This window comes from Fringilla coelebs (genome assembly GCF_963513975.1).
Source record: "Fringilla coelebs genome assembly, chromosome: 4".
Lineage (NCBI taxonomy): Eukaryota > Metazoa > Chordata > Aves > Passeriformes > Fringillidae > Fringilla > Fringilla coelebs.
The window spans coordinates 22,854,798-22,873,551 of record NC_140032.1 but is presented as its reverse complement, the minus strand read 5'-3'; the positions used below and the strand labels follow the sequence as shown (position 1 = coordinate 22,873,551).

Here is an 18,754-nt window from a genome sequence, read left to right as displayed (position 1 = left end):
GAATAAAATTAATATAAATTTTTTTTACCAACCATATTGATTTGTGCTGTGTGTATACTGTACCTGAGCTTCACTTTCATTTGACAGGATTTCCAGAGCTTCAAGATGAGACAAACCTTGAAATTCATCAAAAAGTAGTCCATAATGTGCTGTTCTTTCTACTGTAACTTGCTGGGCCCGCCTCTGTTTCTCTTTTTCTTTGGCTTCTCGCAGCAGCTGTAAACACATACATCATTCTATGTTTTATTGATAGTACTGTGTGACAGATTTTATTATTCTCTGCTTCTGTGTGTCCAGAAGTAGTTATAAAATTTAGGACTATATCACACCTGAAGAGCTAAAATTTTAGAGATTAAATAGCTAACTTCTTTTTTGATAATTTTCTCTGATAAAATATTTATATCGTATAGTCTAAGCAGGGTTTTCCCGATGCGAACCATCTCTCTTTAACATGCAATGAACAAAAAAAAATCTTATATTTTCAAAAGTAATGTCAGCTACAGATACCATATAATAAATTTCCCCACCCATTATAATGAAAGAGAAAGTACTATTTCATGTTCAGCCTTAAAGAGCCATTCAATTCTTTCTACAGATCACAAAATGGGAAGAGTATTATTATCAGGACCTATCCACTAACTTGCATAAATACGGCACCTACATAAATATTTTCTATGAAATATTCTTAGCAAATACTAAAGTCAGTTTTACATGACAGAGGGAGTAACAAAAGAGATTGAGGACTTACACCAAAGGTGGGGCAGAACTACTCTCTGTATACTTGGGTATATTTTGATGGGCTTTTAATACACTTCTATCAGTGTATAAGAAGGATAGAAGGGGATAGGATATCCAATAGCATCTTCTCCTCCTTCCTTCTATTCCTGCATGAAGTGGCCTCTCATGAATTTCCTACAGTAAAGGTGGTAAATACATCTGAACTACATGTTAGGTCATATACAAGTCTCTGAATACAGGTGAACTCCCACCACTTAAGTAACTCCACCATTCAAAATTCCTACAATACTGTCTTCAGTGATTCATGTAGTACAAAAGACTTAAAATTTACACTACAGTACATTTTTCCTCTGAAGTCTCCATCTTCAAAAGTTAACTCACAAAGTTTTATGAACAAATCACTGAAAAGTGATAGTGCAACCCCTGAGAACTGATTTATGTTGCATTCTGCTTCAGATTCTGTGTACAAATCCATGCATGTTGTTGAAGGAGACATTCTCAAAAGCTCATTTTAACCCTTTGGGCCTTAACAAGAGTTAATTGCTTTTGATCTACTATACTTACTTATAACAGTATAAGTCTGTTAACTTCCAATGATGAATAGTAAAGGTGAAACATCTCATTAAAAGAAAAACACCTTACTCTTCTCTACAAGGAAGTAAGCATGCAGTAAACATACTTTCTTTTCAATGTCTATTGTTTTCCCTCCTTTCAGGGTCTGGAGAACTAAAATAATTTTGTACTGACAGCGTTTATTTTTCTGTTTTTATCTCACCTCTGAGCTTTAAAACATATGAATCACAACTGTGATGGTGAGGATACCATTAAGTTAGATGGACACTGAGATACAATTCTTTATACGTTTAATTCCTAATGAGACATATGTTATATTCCAGTATTACTGATTTCCAAGGAAAACAGTATAGTAATGTTTATGCTGGAAGATACCTATCTACAGCTGTTACCAAAACACCAACAATTTGATTTTGCCTCCAGAGTGTAATGATTTATCACCACATATACTATCTCACTTAAATCAGCAATTGCATGTATGAATATGCAGAAAAGATGATTTTACATTTTCTTTTGTGGTTCTATGAAGAAAAATAAAGAAGTAAAGCAACTGTAAAGCTTAATATTTATTTCCATAAGCCCAGCCAGCATCTACTGCAATAAATAAAGTCTCTCCCTGAGGCATGTGAAAATTCTGGAAAAAGAACCTGAAACTGCATTGACAGAGTAGTATTTAAATATATCCAACCTGAGATAGTGAGACTGTTCTTGCCATGAGTGTTTTGGTTCTCTTAAATCCAGGATCGCTTTCTGCAAGGACATTCATGGTTGTCTTCCCAATAAATTCCAAAGCATCTAAGCCTCCAGATAATACACTTTTCCCCTGTATAAAATAATGCATTGTGGTTATTTCCTTCCCAGTTTAGGCTAATATGAACTGTAAAGAGGAGTGTTTTTTGCAGACACCATCTTTGAACATTCAGGTCCCTAAATTTCCTATATTTCAACTAACAAGATCCATTTAGTTTGTTCTGAATACGTTTTCAAAAAACAAAACAAAACCCGTGCAAATATTTCCAGTTAATTGACTACTTACACCAGAGGAAATGTATTGTTGTAAATTTAAAAAAAAAAAAATCATAAAAAGGCTGGAGCACATCTCCTGTGAAAACAGTCTGAGAAAATCACAGCTGTTTAGCCTGGAGAAGAGAATGCTCTGAGGAGACCTTCCAGCAGCCTTCCTGTACCTAAACAGGACCTATAGGAAGGATTGAGAGGGACACTTTGCAAGGGCAAGCAGTGTTTGGACAGAAGGGAATGGCTTTACTTTGAAAGAGGATAAATTTAGATTGGATATCAGGAAGAAATTCTTCACTGTGAGGATGGTGAAGCACTGAAACAGGTTGCCCAGAGAGGTGGTGGAAGCCCCACCCCTGGAATTATTAAAGGCCAGGTTGGATCAGGCTTTGAGCATCTTGGTTTTGTGGAAGGTGTCCATGCCCAAGGCAGGGACATAGGAACTAGATGATCTTTAAGTTCCCTTCCAATCCTAACTATTCTGTGTCTCTGTCATTCTATTCTATTCTATTCTATTCTATTCTATTCTATTCTATTCTATTCTATTCTATTCTATTCTATTCTATTCTATTCTATTCTATTCTACTCTACTCTACTCTACTCTACTCTACTCTACTCTACTCTACTCTACTCTACTTTAATTTCATCCAATGGCATCTGGTTTGTAGGAACTTGTTTTAGACATGAATAATATGGAGCCAAGTCCATCATGAACAGAAGACTATGCCTTACTGGATTTTTAAAAATTTAACACTTTTGATGACTCTGGAACTGCCTATTTAAATACATATGTTTTTCTGTGTCTTCGTATTTTTTATGTACGTGGAAGGAGAAGTTTCACTGGCTAAAGATTTCCATTTCAATCTGGATTATGTGTGTGTCAGATACTCAAATGCTGATGTAACACAGCATATAATGGAAAACCCTTTCAAAGTCTCAAGTGGCATTACAGGTGACTTACTGAGACTTTAAGTGATTATTTTTGTACCACACTGATCATTGTGGTATAGCAGCCACTCCAGGCTGCCTACAAGCACATTTCTCTTATTTCAAATCTTGCATAATGCTTGTATAATCTTACTGGTGGCCAGCTCTACAAGCCATATGATGCTCCAGGTTAGGTAGAAACAGTCTTAGGAATAATGTATAGGAATCTCCTTCAGTTCTCAAAATCTTTGATATTAGAGTCATGAGGCAGTGAGAGTGAACTGGATATACAGTAAAACAGAACTGCCATTTCATAAAACTTGCTCAGTGGGGAATTAATCTTCTATGCTTTTACAGCAAATGTTTAAAGTCTTCTGTAAATTCAAGTGAAATACCAGCTGCAAAAAAAATTTGAGGAAGAAGATGACACAAAAATTGATTTGGAAACAGTATGGTACGGGATGAAGTTCAACACACAAAATGATAGGAAAGAACTGTGAACAAAAGATTTTGCCTCACTAAGTTTGCAATTAGACCCCCTTCTGGGAAGGCTAATATGAAATGAGAGTAGATTAAGAGGTGAAGGTAAAGGACAGGAGCTAAAAATAGAGAGCTCAGTAAAAGCCTTAAAATAAGCAAATGGAGTATTTTCTTATGTTATCTGCCTTCAAAAATGGTAACAAGTCCTATCCCACATTCTCTGGAAGGACTTAACTGTAAAAATAAAAAATCAGATGATGGTACAATTATAAAAAAGATTTTCCAAAAATTTGCAGAATTCTACATAGTTTTGGAGAAGACCATATTTTTTTTTACTGAAACTGGTGAAAACAGAGTAACTGAGTTAGTTCTGTTTGACTTTTTATTTTTTAATTATACAGTTTAATTTTAAAGTTATTTTGTCATGGAAAAGACTCTAAACTGTTTTTACAAGGACCTGTAACTTAAAAAACGTGACCTACAGTGAAGTTGAACCTAAAAATAAAGAATAATAATTAGAGCAGAGAGACCAGCTAAAATGACTCACTGTGTTTTGTACAGCACTAGTGATAGCTGACAGCATGCCACGAGATCCAGATGAAGGAGAAGAAGGAATATTCTCAGAAGAGCTTTGGGCCAGAGAATCTTCTGCTTCTAACAAAAGAAAACAAGCAGGTTACAGCATAATTTCAACCCTGCAAGTCAAAAATTACAGTAAACTGGTTTATGTGACCAAAATCTTAAAATTTTCTAAATGGAACTGATTTGGCAGGGTAAAAGAGTTTTGTCCAATTTCAGTAGAGTTGAACTTACGAGTAACTGGTGTTTCAGCTGCAGGAGGCTCTGCTGTTTCCAGAGATGCTGAACTTCCACTACGTATTCTTAGGGTAGTTCCTGCTTTTTCCTTTACTGCTGTTATCCCATGACCTGTAGGAGAGGCGTATTTTAGACTATATGATTTGAAAACTCATTACTATCATTAAACAGTATTCTTATATTTCATGAATTATGACAAAAAATATCTATTAAACTTATCTCAACTCCTTAATTTTCTCTAGGTTAATAATTCACTTCTATTATATTCATATTAACTGCATATAAATTATAAAGCTGAAATGTAACACAAATTATGCTGGATCTGAAAAGTAAAAGTTATTTCAGTGGCCCACATAAGTTTAGTTCCCTGCTTTTCAAAATGCTAAATATTCTATTGCAATCAGTTTAAATGGAAACTTAGTCCTCCTAAGGCCATAGGATATCACCTCACATAGTTTTCAGTATTCTAGAACAATTAAACCGAAGTTAATGGATTGTGTAGGACTGCAGGACTGAGGCAAGGAATTTGTTCTTCAGTCCTCTGCAGAGGTGCTATGTTTTTAGGGATACCGACTCCAGTCCCCAAAGTTATTTCAGGATTTAAGCTCCTTAGTTTCTCATTTAAAGTAAAATTCTGAAATGTCTCTCCCCAAAGCTACTATTTAAATACACTTTGTAAAGTCTGCTGATGTCAAATGACACAAGCAGAATTATTGCTCCAGTGGCAGGTGATCTCCTACAGAAATTTTACCACCTTTATATATGATTCATATGCAGTGACTCCCTAGCCCTCTATTAAAACGGTCTACTTGAATATAAAGTATACATGTTGCTACTGTTTCTATCTGAATATTTTTGACAGAACAGGATTGCCTCGCTGGTTGTACTGGTTTTTTACACAGAGTTTATTTACACAAGCAGATCACAGGGACTGGTGAGTCCCTGTGATCTGCTAGTGTAATCCCACTATAGGATTGGGTAGACTGGCTGGTAGTCAGTCAAGGGGAGGCAATATCCTCCTAATCTCCATCAACTGTAGTGGAAAAATGCTGCCCTTAAAAAGACTACTCTAAAATTGTCTGCCTATTTTGCTTCTGGAAATGTGTACAAGTATGTCTATGATATACTTCTCTCATTACAAGCAATCCACCTGTTAATCTTGCTTTGCTGAAATTTCTGTGCATCAGCTAAGGTGCAACAGGTGAACAATAAACCAGGTGAGCAATACTTCTTTCCAACACAAAATTAAATAGCTTCAGTGACAGGATTTGATTTTTATCTTATACTGTACACTGTCAGTGCATCTTGCATGAAACCGATCACTTCTAGCAGTAGGACAATCCAGAGTGCTTCAGCTATCTGCCTAAAAACTTATGAGAAATGTTAATGACAATTTCTTTGTAAAACTGAAATTAATCTTTTGGTTAAACTGAACTGTAAATATACAAATTATTTCAGAAAAGGCATTAATACAGATGGTCAGGAAGATATCTAGATATCTAAGGTGCAAAGTTATGCATAATGATTGTGTTGTCCACAATTTCCCACAACTGTGTGCATTCTATTAGAGAAGTTCAAAGCATCTTTTCTGAGTTACATTAATTACAGCAAAACAGCCTATCACTTGCCAGCACTCTGTAACTTTCTGAATAAACACATACATCTATCTGTGTGTGTGTGTGTGTGTGTGTGTGTGTGTGTGTGTGTGTAGTCATACAAATATGCTTTCAAACATCTGATTCAAGAAAGATGCAGCAAATCTAGTTGGAGTAGAAAAAAGGAAAGCTTAGATTTAAGAATATTTATGAATATATGTATTTATGAATAAATATACTCTAGAAAACACATGTGAAGCAGCACCTCTGAAAGATCACATAGAAGAAAACTGCAGTATCTGGAGGTAAACATAAAGAACAGATATGACCTATGGAATAGACCTGCAGAGACAAGGAATTTCATAGGCTGTACAAGGTCCCAATGTTTTACACCGTAACAGCCTAGGCAGATAAATGCTTTTACATGTCTAAAGAAAATATGACCTTTATCTATTTTATCTCGTGTCTTACAAAAACAGTAGTGCATCCAACTGTGTGAGTCATACCAGGTTATGCACCACAATGTTTAAGTCATTGCTGGATCATTTCCTGACTTTTGCAGAGTCTGTTCCAATGCAGATACAGGAGAGCAGTGTATTGCATGGTCTAATCCAAATCTCCCACATATTTTAATGAGTTCAATGAAAATATTAGCGTATATAGATTCTGGAGTAATTTATTTAATCCCCATATTCCTGGGACTCAAATCACTATTAATTGTGCTTTTACACCAATATAATAGACACTGCATGTCACATTCCTTTCTGTTGCTTCTGCTCACAACTTTTTAAAGGTGCAAGAGTTTTATTCTTTTCATTGACTTAATCAACCTGACTTGGTAACAAAATACTATGGTCCTGTAGTCATATAAAAATCCTATAAATATTGAGCAAAAAATTCAATTGTCTGCAAAAGTTACACGTTTTCAGATCAATTTCCCACTTCTTTTCCTGTGATTTTTTTATAGCCTTGAATTGATTCCCATAGTTTGGCAGAGAAGCTAACACGTTTAAGAAGAGAAAGCAGACAGTTGTTGTATTGATATTTACTGACCTACAAAAGGCAGCATTTTTGGGGCTGTGGTTAAATGCCCTAGAATAATAAGAAAATACTCCAGGTCGGCTAAGGGTGGCTTTGCTGAACTAAGCTATATTGGATGTATGTTTGACTGCAGCAGCAAAACCAGATGAGATCAGAAGACCACAACTGAAGCAACCATACATGCACAAACAGGGCAGAAATGCCTGTTGCCTTGGAAATGAAAATGATTATTTGTAATTTCAAAAGGCACAGAAATAAAAGAGGTCATAGGAGAGAAGCCTACAATTTAAAGATGCACTCATTTTGTAACACTGGGTATGCTAATGCAACTGAGCTAACACCTCTGACATCTCCATTTACTCTTCTGTAACAGCAGACAGAAGAGTTATGCAATAGGCGTTGTTAACTGTCAGCTTTTGGAAGAAAGCACTCTTTTTTCTCCTGTGTTGCTGCTTTTGTTTCTCTTGCCTCCATGATTCCTTGCCTTTCTATTGGCTGGCAATTTCCACAGAATATTATTGTTCATGTTCCTAGCTGAATCTTTCATTTAAAAAAGAAGGTTTTGCTAACACTGCCTAACAACATGACCTGCCTTTTGGTTTGCCTAGTCTGCCAAGATCAGGCAAACCAAAATACAGCACTCACAAATGCTTTAGTCAGATCCCATCCCACTTTGCTGCAAACTGTTTTATCTTCCACCTCCCAGCTTAGTAGCTTTGGATTCCCTGCAGAGCTGAGAGAGGCAAACAGACACCTCTGGAAGGCAGTTCACTATGTCTGAAACCCAAACCACTCTGTATAGGAATCACTGATCACTTGTCCATCTAGTACTCCCCGGCAACTGGACTGTCTGATTCAGTGGTACAGATGTGGAGGAGTTTGAGATTTTGTCCCTGGCTACAACACTGCCTTTGTAACCCATGTCCTACCATGGGAGCACATCTAATGAAGAACTGATCACAATTTAGTCTAGTAACATGAGTGAAGCCTCATCTAGCTCAAGCTAAAGATCAAGACCGAGGCCTTAAATGAGCATCTTTCACCAGATGAGAAACTGAGGAACCTGAAACTGGCTGGAGGAGAATCACTCCACACCATGAAGCATAGAAATGTGGACAATCCAGCCGTGCTCTGGTTTTGTACACTAAAAAGTGGGACCCCATTGTGCTCCCTTTTAGGCTATCCTATTGGCACTCCATTCACTTCAACCCTTCACAAAATTTCTCTTCCTGGCAGTTAAAAAAAAAAACAAAAACAGGCTAGATTCTTATACCACCTAAGCTATCTTGTCTATAAATCAGGACAGGAATCACTCCAATTAATCTAGTAAATGAGACTAGATTCAGCTCTCCTTACTGCAAGCATAAAAGGTTTCAATAATAGCAATAAGCATAAAGGCTGTTACACCATTTTATTGGTTCTCAGTCTCTTTTAGACTATAAGCCCGTGTTAAAAGACATAAAGAACCCAAGAGAGACTGCCAACCCAAAATGCGTCCACATTTCCTTCCGTCTGTTATGTCCATTCAGCATTCTTAAAAAAGAATAACTGCAAAGGGCTTTGCTGCTACAGCAGCCGAAAAGTGTTATTTACAATACAGTTGTGACCACCATGTGATTCCAACCCAAAGTAGTTTTCCCTTAATCAGACTAATTTATGAATTTTAAAAAGTCTGAAGAGATTAACTATCCTCTTTATGATCACATAAAGTACATGTATAACTAAAGTACAAGCATAACATCCAGCCTTCTTTTTTAATATTGTACTTTATTTTGCAACAGGGCAATAGGATCTATAGAGAAAAGCAAAGACATTTGCAATGTTTGAATACTTTAATTTCACATTTTCTTCAGCATTGGCATTTCTGCTCCACAGAAATCAGCTTAAGCTATGTAATGCTGATTATTACACATGCCTACGTGTAATAATATCCAAGCTTATGAACACAGTGACATCCAAAGTGACATTTTGTTCTGTCATACTGAGTGACAAAAAGGGCTTTTCAGCATACCAAGGAGAAGTATGGGTGTCTGATATTTTCATGTGCCATTCTCATAGTTGAGGAACAAGATGAGAATATACACAAGAACAAAATAATCAAGACAGAACAATAATTACAAACAATACATTAGAAAGATGCATTAAGCAGCCGTATAGTATGAATTTCAGGGATCATGTGAATCAAATGGCTGGGTTATTTTTTTATTACTTTTATGTGAATGTATGGACAGGTGCTAGTCTTAGCAATGGCCTAAAGATAAAACACCTTAAACTTACACAGAGTGAAGCATTTGTATACAGCATGATAGAGAACTTGGAAATGCAGCTCACTGAGCACCAAAACTTCAGCACCTCATGAATGCCATACCTCATTCAAAACACAGTACATGAAAGGCAAGGCTTGCAGAAGGTAGTCACTTTCATTAAGAGAGCAGATAAATGAGTTGGAAGAAAAACCAAAGACCCAAGCTTTAAAGCATAGAAGATGTTTTAAAAATGCAAGTCACAATCTGCCAGTACAAACTGAAAATACAATTTGCCTCACATAAGCCCAGGGGATAAAGAGCTTGCTGTTACAGCTAACCTAATGGCTTCCTGGTGCAGTTATGGGAGGTTCTACTCCTCCCCACGTTCCATGCTTGTCCCTTCTGCTTCCCCGAAACTGGTCTCAAAGAATTGGTTCAAGGAACTGAAGAGGCAGAAAGGGATTTTTCTTTCCTCTAGAGTTATTCTTATGTCAGTTTCGCTTCCTAAACTGGACTAGAGGGAATTCAGAGGAACATGAATGCTGGTACAGGGAGAAGGAAGAAACATGCAAGGAAAAGACAGGTGAGGGACTACACACTTCAGTGGCTACTAGCCGTTAATTGATTGATTTAGCTGCAAGAGTCACCCTCTTGAGCAGGATAGCTTTGTCAACACTGTCAAAAGACTGACTTGTGTAATGGCTGATTTACTAAAAAACACAATTGAAAAGAAAGACACTAAAATGGTGATAATTAGTACAAGTTGTTCCTCCATATCACAGTGAGCCTTCACCATCTCATCATTCCAGCAACTATTCAGATGTTCTGCTCCATTGTGGAGCAACCTTGCAAGGAGGAACCTTGCAACCTGCACCTTTCAGGAACAAAAGAAATCTCTTCGCCTCATTGATGAAGTTGATTCAATAGTTTGCTTAGTGTGACATCTAGTGTCAAGACCCCAAACATGGTTCAGTCAGTGACTGAAACTCCAAAGGCATTATAAGTTCTGTTGTGTAGAGGAGTATCACATCTGTCTTCTTGTTGGGACCTCAAACCAAATAATGTCAAAATCAGTTCAAAGACAACAAATATTTTCTTTGGAATAAAAAACTACCACCAAAACAATCCCTGGCTCTAATTGCAGAGTTACTTAAAGGAGAATGAAATACAAACTATATGGAAACCGAGTTATCATAGGGAACTAAAATCAGCTGTCCTAAATAAATTATTGCCATGCATTAAAAATGCTCATGTGTTTGTAAATTCTCAATCAGGGTCTGAAGGATAATGAAACTGAGATCATTGGAACAACATTTTAACTCAGTTTTAAACAGGTAGAAATGCAAGAAAAATTAATTACAGGAAGATGAATTATTCACTGCAAAAACCTACCTAGGGATATGGTAGAATCTCCATTGCTGGGGGTTTTCAAGATGTGACTGGACAACATGCTAGATGCATAAAGCCTTTCCCACAAAACTCCTGACTAGATGACTTTTCAAGGTACTGTCCAACCCTGGCTGGTCCATGATACTCTTTTTTTAAAAGGAGAATGTATTTGTTTAAGCTTTTAAGATGTTATTTAGTCCACCTAAAGCTGTTTGTGCAATTTTTACAAAGTACAATTTTGAAGAAAAACATAAGGAATAGTAAACATTGGTCATATTTTACGAGACAAGCAGCTGTGTTGTACAATATGATGACAGAACAACAGAAAAATCACAGACTGAAGGTGTTGCTACTAAGTCTTAGCTCTAAGAAGGCAGTTTTACTTACAGCATTTGCTACACTGAAGGAATAGCAACTTTACAATGGACTGGTCCATAGCAAAACTATTTTCTGGTGTGGAATAGGAGATGAAGTGTTGGTTGAACTGATCAGATATTAAATGGAGTAACTTTAAGGAGAATAATAAATATATAACAATAATAAAGCTTATAGAAATTCCCAATAGCTTTAAATTTTTTTCCATATAGCTCACTAGGGAATTATACTGAAGGAATAATCTGTGGTCTATACAGAACCATATCCTGTCCATGACAGTGAGAGACAGTAAGTATTTCAGAGGATCAAGCATGAATTTTCATAAAAAACAACTAGGAAATAAACCCTCTATATCAGGAATTTAAAATATTACTTGGTGCATTGATTTGCTGTAACAAATCAAGACTAGCTATTTGGTCTTCCAAGTTACCTTGGGTTCCCAAAACATGGAAGAACATAAATTTCATTTTTGCTTAATTCAAATTCTATTATGTTAAATAAATTTACAAAGTTAGATTCAAAATTATTAGATAGTAACATGGAAACTCAACCTACCCTGACCCCAGGGTCAGAAAGTCTGTCTACACTGCAGATTCCAGGAAATAGGAAAACAAGGGAACTGCTGCTTTATATACATCTGGTTTTAGGTGCTTTCCTAGTTGTTGTTGGTCACTGTCAGAACCTAAATAGTAGATGGGTCTTCAGTGTGAAATAGTGCAACCATTCCGATGTTGATTTAAAATTATTCTAAAATTTTCCTTTTCCTTTTCTGCGTGTGGATGCTCTTTTTCCAAGGCAACTTGACTTGTTCCAGCTGTGCTCATTTTTAGACAATAATAATCCTAAAAATATTTATTCATGGTGATGACATGCCTATTCAAAACAGACATCACAGGACCTTATCAAGTCAGACTGCCTACACAACAAACTTGTTCCACACACCCTAGAAACCCATTCTGAATGTAACAAGAAATGTTAATTGTGGTTGTCTGAAAGAAAATGTAGTTATTTACTCCTGACTGGGGATGTTACTGAAAAAAAAGAGGACAAGGAAACTTCCCTCCTCTGAGAAACAGACAGAAACCATTTACTGTCCATGAAAAAGAGATAAGGAGGATAATTATTTAGCCTTATATGGGATCATAAAACCAGTATCTCTATTGAACCCATTTTTAGTAACCAGCAATTAATTTTAATTCCCAGGTTCATCTTTTGAAAGTGTTCTGAGGATCCTTTATGAGAACTGACTAGCTAACAGATTGTTTTGTTACAAAACATTTCTGGTTTGTGCGAAATTACTTCCCACTGGTAACTACATATTTCTATGCTTCGCTTTTTGTCAGTGAGTTTTCAAAGAGCAATAATTAAGTTTTACCTGAAGTCTTAACAAGGACATTTTGTACTGACCTACTATTGGAAATGAGAGTATAGGGAGAGGGAGTACAGGGCCCATGTTTTAATACATTGTTCTACTGTCTGAAATGTAGTATGAAGGTTTCACTGGGTGGCAAGAAAATCTGGAATGATTTACTAGAAGTGAATTCATGTGTAGGCAGGAGTCAATCCTCGCATACAAACCATTAACATGCGTGAGCATGAATCTCTGTTGCTTTGACTTGAGAAACCATAAGCCTTTGGCTGATAGAAATTGTATTGGATTATGGACCCTTTATATGAAGAAGTCACAATCAAGTAATTCATTAACTTTACAACAAGCCTAGTACCTTGTCCACAACTGGAATAATTAGGAAGGTCCATTTTCCTCTTTAAAAAAATCATGCTTCCCAAGCTTATCAAGGCAAAATCATCTATGAATCCTTAAGATGCAACACTAATTTGTCTAATGACACATGAAAATTATTAATTATTTCCACCCATTTTACCAACTGAACACTTACCCACTGTGGCAGAAGCTGATGACAGGAGAGACTTTCCCCAGGTACCCCAAGCTCCCCATCTACTTGCTTTAGATGAGGAGTCTGCAGCCTGTAAGAACAAAAATGTTACTGTCTAAAAATCTTGTTCTCAAGAGGCAGGAGGAAACACAAAAAACTTGTCAGGCAACAAAGTCTGGCATTTAATAAATGATGACAGATTGGGTATTATGTGGAGTCCTATGTATCCCTATGTAGGTTTTCCACATAACTTCCTAGGTTTCTGTGAAAAACAGGACGTACATTATACAAAATTCTGTCCTCAATGGAAGGAGAGGAAGGCTTTTAGAGAAAAGAAAGTATTGCTTACTGGATTGCTTTGCTCATGAGGTGTTTCTTCCAACTCAGGTTCTGCATCAAGGTTTACAGTTTCAATGCACTCGGTGGGCGTGTCTTCAGTTGTGTCTTCACTGGAAGGCAGGCTGGAAGGCAGGCTGGAAGGCAGGCTTTCAAGGAGTTTTTCAGTCAAAGGGTTTTCATTAATGACTCTGTCTCCTTCCTTTCCATTACTAACATTCTGAGTGACCTGTCCATGTTGATCTTGTGAAGACTCATGCAAGATCTCAGCTTCTACGAGGTGTGGTACTGATTCATGAGGCAATACCTCATTACTGGGCATCTCCATTACTTCAGGTTTTTCTTCAGATGGGGTGCCATCAGATATGTCTTCAGACATTTTCAGTTCTGAATATAGAAATAAAGTCTTTTAGGTACCATAAACATTTGAGTGTTTATTATAAAATAGACAGTGTTTACCATATGATGCTGCTGAAAAACAATACACCTTTGATGTAAGACCTCCTAAAGCATGGAGCCCTATGGCACATGCCTCACGCTGGCACTGGCATCAGGATAATACTGTAAATACTTCATTCACTCCGCAGAATCCCACTCAAAAACAAAGAGCAGCACTACTGTTTTCCAAGATATGGTTGAGAGTGAAAGGATATTAATTTGTCTGGAGAAGTCAAGTGTAGGAGTTTCCACATGGTTAATTTCCATATTCACTATCAGGTGTGTATGAAAGACCACTGCAGAACAAAATAATCCAAGCTGCAGTGCCAAGCAGCTCTTGCTCTCCCTTTCATCACTGCAACATACACAGGTTCCCTCAGCATGCTGACTTAAGACGGGAGGATAACTCTCTGTACCTAAAACTGTGGTGACATTCATGTGCTTGAGAAGGGGCAAAATCTGTGAACATGACAGGCCATGGGACCTAGAGTCATTTCATAGACCCAGCCATAGCACAGAGTCATTGCTCACACTGTTTCTGTATCACTTGTCCCAAAGTATTGCTCTTTGAGGAGCAACACTTCTCACCATCTCCTAAAATTCCAGCTGTGTGAAGAAACTCCAGTTTTGAAGCCAAGGTAAGCTTGTATGGGGTAGTTATTGATTTTTTTTTTTTTGAGGGGGGGTAAGTTATGAACCAGTTTTCTCTAATTTATTCCTTACCTTCCGATGTAATTTTGGAGGTATTTTCCACCACTGTGAAGTCATCAGGCTGAGGATGCTGATGGGCAAAGATAAAGCCACAGAGTAAGCTCTGCAGCTGATTAAGGAGTGGCACTGCCAGAGTCCAAAAGGACGGCTGGTCTGTGATTACTACCATTCATTTGTTGGTAACAACAGTATACTTGGCAATCAGAAGACAATCCTTGACAGAGAGCTTGCAAAGTGTTGAGTTGCATAGCACAGAAAGACTTGTACAGTCCTCTCTGTAGATGCTGCCTTTTCATTGACTCTCATATTAATTAAACATGGATCAAAGGTATGCATCAGTCAGGAAGAATGGAGATTGTATGAGAGACTAAAGAACAGGGGGGAAAAAAAGCAAAAAGCAAAACATAACTGGGATCTAGGAGAAACCTGCCTGAGAAGCATGTATTTAAATTAGTGTATGTTATTAAAGTCTATAGAATTGTGTACATCTATAGCTTTAGTAGCCTGTTTATCTAATGTGAATGTAGATCACATGTTTTAATAGTTCCAAGAGTAGCACTTTGGATCAGTGAAGAAGAAACATAATTAAAAAACTAAGCACTTGCTATCACTTGTATTACTTCAGCTTACATTGTACCTTAATTATCTTCAGAAAACATGAATTCTGAAGTCAGAATCTTTGCATTTGACAGTTTTCCATTAAAAATACAGCAGATATTGTAAGATGCTTTATTGTAGGGAAGTATTGCTATTGTTGTAACAGTACTCACTGTGTGATGGGCAGCATCACCTAAGGAAAATGTTTGTATTTGTAAACCAAATTCCATCATGGGATATGAGGATCCTCTATTAAAACCTGTAAAAGCTTTACACATATACTTCATAATTTTGAATGGGCATAAGCTCTGAGTAAGCCCAGCACTTTTTAAAGGATCACACAGAAGTGTACATGGATTTTTGCAGTACTGGATCATCTTTGGGTACCACTCGGGCCACAGTCCCTGCAGCTGCCTGCTGAACCTTCCTTCCAGGAGCACGGCACGTAACAGCAAATCACCGCGTCTGTCAGAACACCCGAGCCGTGCTGCACCCGGGGTCAGCGCCATTCAACCTCTCATCCGTGAGCCTGTCCTGATCGAAATCAACTCGGACAGCTCCGCCCAAAGGGAATTACTCTACGGGGAGTTTGTGAGGGAGATGCTAAGGCCAGCCCGGAGCGGTGGCGGGGGAGTGCCCGGCCCGCACCGACCAGCCGCGCTGAGGGGGCTGGCGGTGGCGGCACCTGCCGAGTCCGTCGGAGGAGTTTCACCTCCCCTAGAAAGCAAAGCCCAGCTGCCGCCGGGCGCCTTCGGGCACGAATCACCGTCCCCGAGCGGGAGGGAGGAATAACTTTTTTGGCGACGGCACCTTGCTCCCTTCTCGCTCGATGCCCGCTGTCGCTCCTCCTCCGCGGGCCGCTGCGGGCACGGCGAGCGCAGGCGAACCTCCCCTGGCGCCCGCCGGCGGCAGCTCCCCCGGACCCGCTGCCCTCTGCCCCCTTCCCCAGGCGGGGCAGGAGCAGCCGGGGCGCCGCTCCCGCAAGCCCGCAGCGGCCACAACTTCCCGCTTCTCCTTTTCTTTTTTTCCCTTTTCGAAATTCCCCTCTGGGACAGAGCTGTGTGGCGCAGCCAGTGTCAAAAGCGGTAAAAATTGCAGAAATTGCTGTGCTCCTTACCGCTCAGCAGTGCCCCGACCGGCGCGCCCCCGGCTCCTTCCCTTCCCCGCCCCGCCACGTCGGCAGCAGCGGGGGGAGGAGGCAGAGCGGGCCAGACAGCTCGGGCCGGCCCCAGGGAGGAGGGAGGGCTGGCTTTTGTCCCTCGCTCGCCTTCCGGCTGTGTGAGGCGGCCGAGTGTTGTAAAGGGGCAGCGCCACGCCGCTGCCGAGCCGTCTCCGGGCTCCAGGCTTCCGTAACCCAGCGCGGGGAGCCGTCCCGGCCGCCATGCCCGCCCCTCACGGCCCTCGGCGCGGGGGACGCGCCCGGGCCCGGCCGGACCCCACTGGACCCCGCTGGAAGCGCCGGCCCGGAGCGTCGGGCGCGGCTGCAGCAGCGCTTCCCTCAGGGCCGGCGGCGGGCCGGCGGCGCCCCCGCGTCCGCGCTGAGGCGGAAAAGGGGTGAATTTCATAGGATCATAGAATGTGCTGAGTTGGAAGGGACCTGTCGGGATCAACGTGTCCAACTCCTGGCCCTGTGCAGGACACCCCAAGAATTCACACCACGTGCCCGAGAGCGTTGTCTTCAAATGCTTCTTGGACTCAGATAAGCTTGGTGATGCGGCTACTTCGCTGGGAAGCCGCTTCAGTGCTCAACCATCGTCTAAGAGAAAAAGTCCAAATTAATCTAGTTGCTGAGCTGGCATAATTTTTTTTTTTTTTAAGAAAGTCTAATCCTTCTTCAAAGTGAGCACTTGCTGACCCGTGGGGTTGCGGAATTGAACGGAGATGTAGCTTTGCGTTTACAGGAAATGCCCTGACAGAAGCCGGCGGTGCGTGCACACATTTCCAGTCAGTTGATGAAACACTTGGTTGAGCAAAGGGGTTTCAGGCTGTTCCCAACAGCCTGTGGTTCTTGTTTCTGTGTAATTCCTCATACCCGTTCCTCTTTTTGCAGCCTCATTTTAAGGTGAAGCATGCCCTTTACAATGGTGAAAGGCAATATAGCCTCATTTCTATCACTAGTCTGCAAACGAGAGTAGTTAATTTTGACACCGGCGGTAAACCAGCGCGTTGTGAGCCACTGAGGAGAGCTACTCCAAGAGGTCACAAAAGTTCTCAGAAGTGTGTTTTACAAATACCGATCATGCTATGTGACTTTACCAGGCATAAGTCTCTGAAGCTTTTCATTAAGCTAGTTGGTAGCAGCCCTATGTAATAAGTTTCTTTTGAAGATCATTCAGTGAGAATGTATGTGTTAAGGAATGCTGGGTAATTTATTAATATTAGATATATTTATTGAAAATTAAATCTAGAATCGCCCTAGGGATTTCCCTCTTCTTCTCAGTGGAGCTTGTGGAAGAGTAAGAGCAATATCTGAGGAGGAATCACAGTAACTGGAGGTTAGCCCATGACAGATAATAATTTTGCCTGTGACATGGATCTTGCACTGTCACTTTTGCAGATTCTTTACATAACCATGCATGTCGTAGAATGCAAGACATTATTAATGACATTGTTAATCACTGTTGTAACACTAAGTTACCACCTAGGGGTAAAATTAACATTATATGTACATGAATGTGGATGTCTGTCTGTTTGGATATAAGGATGCATATATTTTGCAAGTTCCTAAACTACTTTTTTGAATTTAAGACTTTTACACTTAACATTTTCTAATTTTTTCTCTTTCAATTTTCAGTAATTGATTTCACTTGCATTTTTTTCACTCTGGTAATGTTTCAAAGGGTTTTGGAATAAATAAGCATTAGAGATTGAACACTTCCACTTATCTCAGGTTTCACTGATGTTTGTTATTACTCTATCATCATCTTTCTAATGGGTTTCAGAATAGACACCCGCCTTTTAATAAATAGATAAATATAAATAAAGGCAAAAAGACATTTGGCTACATTTAACAGTACATGGAAGTATTCATGACATTCATGGACTATGTTAATCAACCTCCAGTGATTGCACTGCTAAATCTAAGTGGTAGGTCTGAAGGGTTAGGGGGATGCAATTCATAGTAGTATGGTTATTTTGCTGTTTAACATATTATTCATCTGTCTTTATAGTACATAGGCATACAAGCAATGCCAGTGGCGGCTCATCCTGTCCCTGAACTTAAGAGATTCTCTGGAATAAGAGTCTCTACCTTACAGGAGATAATACACAGTACCGATTGTATGTCCAGTTCTGTATTCAGCAGAGCAATATGTAGGCTCTGTTCAAGCAGTTCAGTTGTTACATTATAAAACAGGTATGAATATTTGGTAGAAGCAAGGTATTAGCATGACCTTAGGATTTTATCTCATCCTAAGGATGGATAGCAAAGTCTTTCCACCTAAGAGCAGGCAATGGGGAGGTTTTTATGTAACGTCATTATAAGGTGTCATTTGGAAATCTGCTGTGAATAGTCTTGTCTGAATTGACAGAAATGGAGAATCATAAAATCATAGAGAACTACTATAAGAATCATCGGCAT

General features: G+C 39.2%; 1 protein-coding gene across 1 annotated transcript in view; it reads right to left on the bottom strand.

Annotated features, from left to right (window-relative positions):
• FAM114A1 (family with sequence similarity 114 member A1) overlaps positions 1-16,319 on the bottom strand; it is a 28,967-nt gene extending 12,648 nt beyond the window's left edge. The window contains exons 1-7 of the mRNA XM_084203905.1: positions 16,292-16,319; positions 13,442-13,815; positions 13,096-13,183; positions 4,549-4,662; positions 4,283-4,389; positions 2,000-2,134; positions 64-216 (exon numbers count right to left, since the gene is read on the bottom strand). Coding sequence (XP_084060031.1) covers positions 64-216; positions 2,000-2,134; positions 4,283-4,389; positions 4,549-4,662; positions 13,096-13,183; positions 13,442-13,807 — 963 coding nt within the window. The 5' untranslated portion in view covers positions 13,808-13,815; positions 16,292-16,319. The remainder of the gene's footprint in view (positions 1-63; positions 217-1,999; positions 2,135-4,282; positions 4,390-4,548; positions 4,663-13,095; positions 13,184-13,441; positions 13,816-16,291) is intronic.
• Between the last annotated feature and the right edge of the window lie 2,435 nt (positions 16,320-18,754).